This window comes from Condylostylus longicornis, unplaced genomic scaffold (genome assembly GCF_029603195.1).
Source record: "Condylostylus longicornis isolate FDR11 unplaced genomic scaffold, ASM2960319v2 ptg000048l, whole genome shotgun sequence".
NCBI lineage: Eukaryota > Metazoa > Arthropoda > Insecta > Diptera > Dolichopodidae > Condylostylus > Condylostylus longicornis.
Window position 1 is genome coordinate 19,165,598 of NW_026578017.1, and position 8,683 is coordinate 19,174,280.

The 8,683-nt window shown below is 27.2% G+C and overlaps 3 protein-coding genes across 3 annotated transcripts; 1 reads left to right on the forward strand and 2 right to left on the reverse strand.

The window, feature by feature from the left end:
• Positions 1-15: 15 nt before the first annotated feature.
• On the reverse strand, positions 16-2,390 carry LOC129611147 (histone-lysine N-methyltransferase, H3 lysine-79 specific). The gene is made up of 2 exons (XM_055524115.1): positions 2,199-2,390; positions 16-1,857 (listed from the first exon to the last, which is right to left on the reverse strand). Exons 1-2 carry the CDS (start codon positions 2,344-2,346, stop codon positions 932-934), a joined length of 1,074 nt encoding a protein of 357 aa, XP_055380090.1. The 5' UTR covers positions 2,347-2,390; the 3' UTR covers positions 16-931.
• Positions 2,391-3,416: 1,026 nt separating this feature from the next.
• LOC129611224 (farnesyl pyrophosphate synthase) lies at positions 3,417-6,253 on the forward strand. The gene is made up of 8 exons (XM_055524240.1): positions 3,417-3,920; positions 4,593-4,684; positions 4,746-4,822; positions 4,903-5,043; positions 5,097-5,327; positions 5,379-5,512; positions 5,579-5,805; positions 5,856-6,253. Exons 1-8 carry the CDS (start codon positions 3,748-3,750, stop codon positions 6,035-6,037), a joined length of 1,257 nt encoding a protein of 418 aa, XP_055380215.1. The 5' UTR covers positions 3,417-3,747; the 3' UTR covers positions 6,038-6,253.
• LOC129611223 (CWF19-like protein 1 homolog) lies at positions 6,247-8,578 on the reverse strand. The gene is made up of 10 exons (XM_055524239.1): positions 8,460-8,578; positions 8,215-8,300; positions 8,087-8,161; positions 7,922-8,023; positions 7,650-7,858; positions 7,267-7,587; positions 7,084-7,189; positions 6,683-7,011; positions 6,473-6,627; positions 6,247-6,418 (listed from the first exon to the last, which is right to left on the reverse strand). Exons 1-10 carry the CDS (start codon positions 8,477-8,479, stop codon positions 6,280-6,282), a joined length of 1,542 nt encoding a protein of 513 aa, XP_055380214.1. The 5' UTR covers positions 8,480-8,578; the 3' UTR covers positions 6,247-6,279.
• Positions 8,579-8,683: the final 105 nt, after the last annotated feature.

Consider the following 8,683-nt stretch of genomic DNA (forward strand, 5'->3'; position numbering starts at 1 on the left):
AATAAATGTTATGTTGTTATATCACTAGGTTCTACAATTCTAAAGTATTGAATTTAATTGTGAAATTCAAAACTGTCTTTTATATGATGAATATAAAATTACAATTATCAGTTCATTTACTTTTTCGATTGTTTTTGCATTTTTCAAAAGACAAAATTAATTTTCACATACATATTTAGCACTGTGATGATATGATTTTGGATCTTATATAAAAAAAAAACTTAAATCAAAAAGGAATGTTGTACTTAAAGTAAATTCAAAAACACACTTTTGTTTGATTTTTTAAAGCTAAATATTAAGATAAAAACTTATATTTATTTTTTAAAATAGATATTTTCCAAATTAACTACGTTCTGTTAGTTAAAATTTAGAAAACAGGAGTTTAAATGCTTTTATTATATTTTTACGTGGCACATGACTATATTAAAAATATATTTAATGTGTATTATTTTCTTGAAATGCTGATATTAAGGTTAACTTCAATTTCTAAATATCGCCAATTAATTTTTTAGAAGCCAATTACATAATTTTAATCAAAAGTAATAGTCTGACTTAATACACATATTTTTAGATGCAACACTAAGTAGTTATTTCCTATATAGACATCTATAATTACTATTTTATTTAAATAATATCACTAATTTCACACACAAAAAATTAAAATTTTAAAAATCATAAATTTAATAAATATTTGTTGAAAACTTATAATTAATGTTTAAAATTGATTTAAAAGAGATGGCAAATGGTAAAATGGTTTTAAATTAATATCTAAATATAACTATAATGATTTTTTCTTAATATTTTTAAACTGAAAGTATGAAACAGCTTAATTTGCAACTTTATATGTAAAGTAATATTTTACGACCAGCTTATTTCAATAAGTTACGAGTGTTCAAATTTATTAATATCTTACGCGTTTATTTCATTTTAATCAGTCTTCAAAAAATAGTATTTCAAGTATTTTTTTTTGAACAATTCGTCTCTTTTCTTTATTCATTTTTAAGAGCTCTGATGTGACAAGCTCACCCAACAACTGCTCGGAACTTCTAACTTGTCTAGTTTGTGGAAATTGTTGATATAAAGATAGTAAGAAATCATTCTGGAAAGCTGTAGCAGCGTTATTTCTATTGTTCATTTGTCCTAGTATATCACGTAACGTATTTTTTTGGTAGTCATCACTATCCGAGTCTGAGTTCTCCTCATTTTCCTCAGGGTCGGGTGCAGTTGTTGTTTGAACTCGTGGTTTCTTAGAATTTTCATTTGACGCTTCCATATTTTCAGTTGTAGGCGGTGAAGACAAAGGTGATTTTAATGAAGATGAAGATGAAGGTAAATGTGGGGAAATTTCGTTTTCGCGGTATTGAGATCCAGAAAGAGTGTTACTTTGATTAAAATCATGTGGTTGCTGCTGCTGGCCGCCACTTTGGTTTGGGGAAGTAAATTGTTGATTTTGTGATTGATTTTGCGTCGATTGTTGCTGCTGATAACTTATTTGTTGCTGCAATGTTAACTGAATTTGTTCTTTTGATATAGAAGAATATTCTTTGAAGGAATCCTCAGGTTCTGATTTAACAGCATTATTAAAGTTCTCAATTAAATTTGGATATAAAGGATTCGTAGCCGACCCATTTGATCGTGATGAATCCATAAATTCAGCAAATGAACTATTAGCGTTTGGGGAACTTAAAAAATGAGGTACATTTCTGTAAGATTTCCTGGGCTGAATGTGCTGATCGAGAAATTTCATTTTTTCTAAGTATGGCCTTGACAAATGTTCATAAGTTGGGGGGTCACAATGCTTACGTTGTTGCACATAGCGTTCCCTTAAATATTTCCATCTTTTCTTACAGGTTTCAACTAAAAAAAGAATGTTTATATTATATAAGCATAGAAGAAATATATTTTTCTTCATTTTTAAATGTTTCATCCTTATTCTTCATTTTAAAATTTCAACTAATTATAATTTAATCAATATTTTACATTACGTTAATCAAGGTCACTTTTAAAATTTCAAGTACAAGACTAAACGCTAATTTAATAACTAAGGGACGTAATTACCAAAATTAAACACAAAATCACTCAATATAAATATTCAAGACACTTGAACAAGGTTTTAAAGAAATTATAAAAAAAAGGAACAAACTTAATTCCATTGATTGTGCATATAAAAATCTATATGTTTAGTTTTTTGTACATACCGTCTGTGCCTAGCTTATGGGCTATTATTTGCCAAGCAGCTTCTTTGCTCTCATATTTGATTGGACCACCTCCATTTAAGAAATACTTTTGCCTGTTATATATTACGCCATGCTGTTGAACTTCCGCTATAAGCTGTTCGTCTATCATTTTTTATAATATTTTTAATTAATTTAATGGAAAATAAAAACGTTGTTTACAGTATAAAGAAACAAACTTTTTGAAGTTTCAAATGTCATTTGTTAAATTTCACAGCCGTAGTTATAGGAAACGCAATTTAATAAATTCTCAAGTAGTTCAAAATTGGCTTATCCTTTTATTTTGAACGAGTTAAATTCTACGTATTTTTACATCAGCTAAACATTAATTTAGTTCAACTTTTGACATTTTTTCAGAAATATAAAAATCCTCCCTACGCCTGAGTCCGGTAGTTTGAAATATAAAAACATTCCCCGATAGTGCAAAAATTTTTCATTATTAAACTAAAACACAAACAGGAGGAAGGGTATACTTCAAAATCTAAACTTTTTCTAGTTACGCTAAATGAAGTATAAATAGGATTTTTTTTATTAGTTTCAAAATTTTGTAGATTCAAACAACAACACGACTTAAATTTGCTGTTAATTCGTATTTTTTGAAAGACAGCAGATTCAAATTTAGCATCAAGTTTGATTTTCATTTTATTATGAAGAAGAGACCTCTGTAAACGTTCTAAATTTCTCGTTAAACATTAAAAAAAGCATTAATGTTTTGATTTTCGATGATTTAGATTTGTATACAGATGAAATGTTTATTATTATGGATTATTCATATTTTTTGTAGGAATACACGCTTATCAAATTGAGTTGATTTTCATATATTTGGGTTCACTCACATTTGAGTTGATTTTCTTTTAAAATTTACAAATTATTTTCAAAAAAATTTTTTTGAAATTTAAAACAATATATAACAATAATAATAGTTTATATGTAAAAAAAATGCAGTATTTCTTTTTCTTTTTTTTTTACGTATAAACTAGAACTTATAGTATGGTGGAGGGTAATTAGAAAAGAAAAGAGTAGACTAATTGGTCTACAGACACCAAAAGCAACACTTGTGTTGTCATATAAAACGAAACAAATGCCAACACTAAACAAAAACGTATTTTTTGTTCCATCAAAAATATTTTCAACAATTAATTTATATTGTTCATACCATCCCTCGAAGGTAATAGATGATACGTGAAAAAATTAAGTTAAAAATAAAAACAAAAAGAAGAAAATTATTGTTGTTGTCGAAAAGAAATTGTTTTGAAGAAATTTTCGTATTCGTGAGTTTGTTTAGGGTGGTTTACGGGAGTTGAACTTAAAAATAAAATTGCGTTTCCTCGAAAACATAAAAAAAAATTTAAAAAATTTTGAATGATATGAATAATTTATTAAACAAGAATCTAAATTTGTAGAATTGAACAAAAAAAAAATTGAACTTTCGCGACCGAAATAAGCTCTTTGAAAAAAAAAAACACGCAAATAGCTGTTTATTTAAATATCGATCTTAATTAATAAAACTATAATGTGTTCAATTGCCAGACAAATTTTTATGCCAAATAAATATAAAGTTTTTGCTTTAGGTTATGGGGGAATACCGAAAAATTTTATACATCGTGGCGATGGGTATAGAATGGTAAATTCGCTATACACATCTTCTGTCGTACATACTCAAATTGAGAAGAATCAAACCAAAAGGTATAAATTAATTTTACCTTTTCACCAACTTATTAACAATTAACATTAGTTTTTCTAAAATTATATACATAATTCAATCTATAGATCAGGAAACTATGTATATGTACATAGGTACCTATCCAATTTTACTTAAAATATATATATATTAACGTAAACATTTGCATACAGTATATTGATCGGAGGCACTTACATACATATACTAAGTTATTAGTTATTCCAAAAGCATTGCATAAATTTTAAAAGAAATCTATTGAAATTGGAGATAATTATTAATGTTTACTTAAGATTTTTAATTTGAACTTTCTAAAGAAACTGATAGAAATATATTTTTGCATTACAATTATGTACCTATATATTTTTGAGATAGGTAATTTATTATTTGTTCTGTATGAAATAATTTATTATTTAGATAAACATATACATACGTATATAGTTACTTTGAACTTTTAGTCGATTTAATCAATTCAACTAATGTACATACTTAGTATGTAAATATTTGAAAAATATTTATTTTCTGTTTTTAAATTATTCCTTAAAAATATATTAAACTAGTGAATAGTCCTCCATAGAAAATGATATTTGTTCTAAGAAATTTGTTAAACATGCTAATTTCGTACATTTACATTTAATTATTTTTAATGAACTTACCTTGTTTTTTTTATGTGTGTATAGAACGTTTTCTAATATCAATCATCCTGTTCCAGTAGCAGCTCGGCGAACGGTTTCAAAAGATGAAAGTCGAGAATTTATGGCTGTATTTCCTGGTTTGTGAAGATTTTTAATATTTCAATCAAAAAGATCCACTAAAATTTTTGTCTTTTCAAGATCTTGTTCGTGAAATAAATGAATTTCATGCATTGCAGACAAAACAAACAAAAATTGTGTCTAAATGGTTTACAAAGGTAAGTTTGCACATGCTAGATTTGAAATTTAAAATTACATTTTGTGTTGGTTCTTTATGTATGAAATAATTTTTTGTAAGGTCTTACAATATAATGTTCCGAATGGAAAGAAAAATCGTGGTTTATTAACGGTTTTAACTTACAAAGAACTTGTAGATAAAAGTCAATTAACAGAAGAAAATATTCGATTAGCACAATATCTTGGATGGTGCGTGGAATTGGTAATAGTAAAATTTAGTGTTTAATTGTAAGTATGTTAGAGTTATTTTTTCAGCTGCAAAGCTTTCTGTTAGTTCTTGACGACATTCAAGACGAAAGCGAAACTAGACGGGGTCAACCTTGTTGGTACAAATTGGAAAACGTTGGAAAAATTGCAATTAATGATGGAATTATGTTGGAGAGTACAATATTTTATACCCTTAAAAAGCATTTTAGTGATAAAAGTTACTATATGGATTTAGTAGAATTATTCCATGAAGTAATTTTTATAACCATCATTGGGCAAGTAAATAGTTTGGAAAATACATTGTGAATTTCTCTGTAAAAAATTTCGTAGGCTTTAGACTTACAAACGGCTACAAGTAAAAGCATTTTGGATTTTTCCATGGAGAAATATAGAACGTTAGTGGCAAATAAAACATCGTACTACACTTTTTATCTTCCTTTCGCATTAGCTATGCAAATGGCAGGGTACGCTAATACAAAATTTTAAAATATATTAAGTATTCAATAATTTAAGATAAATAAAATTAACAGTTTTAAAGATCCTGAAGCATTTAGGCAAGCTAAGACCATATTGTTGGAAATGGGACAATTTTATCAGATTCAAGACGACTTTTTGGATTGCTTTGGAGATCCCGCGATAACTGGGAAGGTTGGAACTGATATTCAAGATCGCAAATGTTCATGGTTGGCTGTTGTATGCTTACAGAGATGTAATGAAGCCCAGAAAAATATAATGCTAGAGTGTTATGGTCACAACGGTGGGAATTATTAAGGTTTTCTTTTTCTAAAATAATTCAAAATTTTTTAGACCCTGAAAAGATTGAGCGAGTAAAAGAATTGTACAAAGAACTTGGTTTACCAAGTACATATGCAATATATGAAGAAGATTCATATAACATGATAAAAACGCACATACAACAAACATCACGCGGTGTTCCACATCAGACATTTATTAAAATATTGGATAAAATATATCAAAGAGATTCATAAAGAAAGTAAATGTCAATTTTGTTATTGACTTCTTTTTTGTTTTTTACTAATGCCTGATTCTTTTAATAGTAAGAAGTATAAGTATTCGTAAGTGTTAAATTTTAATTAATACTCTAATTGAGAGGATACAGTCATATTTTTTTTTTCGTAAATACAAACTTTTTTACAATAAAAATTGGGTTCATAACAAAAAATAAACACTAAAATTTAATTAAACTTATGTTTTTATTTATGCAAGTTTTTCATAAGGAACAATCAAACGGCTTAAAATTTTCTCTAAACTGTTTGACTAAACTTATTTCTTCTTCTGTTGATAATTTGCAGTCCCGCCAATCTACTTTCTCATCGTTATTTAATAGATTTTCGGAACATATGGCTTCCCTAAAATAAAATTATATAAAATTTATTGAATTTTCTTTAATAAAGTAGACATACCTAGCAAAATGGAGAGGGAATCTTTTCATATCTTTTGTAATCAATGTGCACTCGTTAAGTTCGGCTACAAAATAAGGGCCCTGCTGCGGTAAATCTGCCGCTTGTGTTAATTCAGGTACAGTTTCAAATGAAATATTATATTCTTCAGCTTTGTCCTGATAAAAAAAAAGGACACTAAAAAAATACTTGAGAAATTGTAATATTACAAACTTCAAACGAATGTTTAATTTTCCAATCCAAGTGTTTTTCTAACCCAACAGCATTTATTTGCAGATGCGCCGTTTTATAATTTCTTTCGAAAAAACATGTAGTTAGTCCTTTAGATTTAAAAAAATTTTTAAGTGCCTTCTTGAAATTTTCCAATTCTTTCCAGTCGGAGCTTGTTAGAAGTGATGAGCTTTGAATATGTGTAATTGACAATATTAGAACATGAAAATCATTTAAAGGTCCTTTTGGAAATGCTACATAAAAATTATTTCCAATTGAAACTATTAAATGCTTTTCTACATTAGGCGATGATAAACAGAACCAACATTTTTCTAACCGCAAAAATTTGAAAATTAAAATTTTGTAATAGCAAGCTTTTTAAAGAAATCTAGATAGGTACTTACCTAAATCGATTTCCATACGAGCTTTTTTATAAGGAGTTTTATTTCCTTTTGATTCTCTTTTACTACCAGGTTTACTCAGATCATAAAAATATTGTGTATTGTCATCCTATAACATAAGTATATTTTACTTATAAATTATCCATAAGTGATATAAAATCTAATGACTATCAATAAATTACTAACGTTCTTTTTTTGTTGCCTTCTATACTTGGAGAAATCAACTACACTGAAAGGAAATGGGATTTCATCTGTAGTTTTTTGTAACAAATCAGTTATCCGCATTTTTTCTACTGGGACTAAGCTAGCCGCATAAATGTATTTTTCTTTTTTAATATTCCCAACATTAGCTAAGGCTATAAATCTTGTTGACAGCTCTAATTGTGTGTTGTTATCAGGCTTTATTCTAAATGGAGGTGCTTCATAATATAATTTATTTAAACCGCAAAAATGATATCTGGGTCGAATCTGTGTTATTAAGTAGGAAATCAAAGGCGAGGAATTATCCTGAAACCAAAATTGATGTGCTAAAGCTCCGCTTGATATATATTTTTAGAAATTTAAATTACATTTTCCATTATACCGCGACACCATTGAGATGTGATTAATATATCAATTCCTCTATAATCATTCAAATTTCCTTTACTGGCAAGACAAATATCTGCTACAAAATTGATATCACTTTCATCAAAAGAAATGTCACTACTTTGATCTGACTCTACGCCACTCACGTATGCAATTTTTATTCCATTAGATAGCGTGTATAATCCTCTTTTTCCTTAAAATTGAAGAAAGAAAACAATGACATAAAAAATTTGACAAAAGGGTAATTTTTACAAACCCAAATATGTTATGTTGGAACAGATATCACCCCCGCTAGATATATCAAAGTTTTTGACAGTTTCCGCTAGGCAAGACCCAAGAATAAACGTCGGAACCGGAACTTTTTATAATGAAAAAGATTATGCTGATTGTAATATTTTTACTTAAAGTAGTTACAACTAACCATTTTTATATCCGTTTTTATATGCTATCAATTCATCATTATTTTTATCGAAAAATTCTCCAACACAAAGAAGAACTAAAAATAATAATATTATGTTAAAGTTTTCTTTAAAAAGTTATCCACTTCACTTTCAAAGGGCCCAGATTTTTGATTGATTATTTCCACTCTATGGAAAAGTTGTTTGAATTTTCCTTTTACGTCTCCGCAGACTAATCTAAATAATATATATTTTGTTATTTTAATTAAACGTTTAAAATTTAGTCATTTATATTTGCATTTCAGTACACATTTCTGTTTGGACAAAAATGTTTTAAGTTTATTGCAAGCTTAAGCCGCAAAATATATTATTACGTTAATAATATATCTTACATACATTTTTATTTTGTTGTCCATTTCAGAAGAGTCCCATATAATTTATTTAAATTAAATTTAAAACTTAGAAATTTTTATTTTCATATTGTTTTGACAATTTATTTTACTTTTGCTCTTTTATGTTAGCAACTAATTTTTAACAACAATGCAGTCTTGCCGTTTTAGAATAAAAAAATTCTATTATTCACAATAATGGGACAATTGTAAATTTATAAATTTATATAA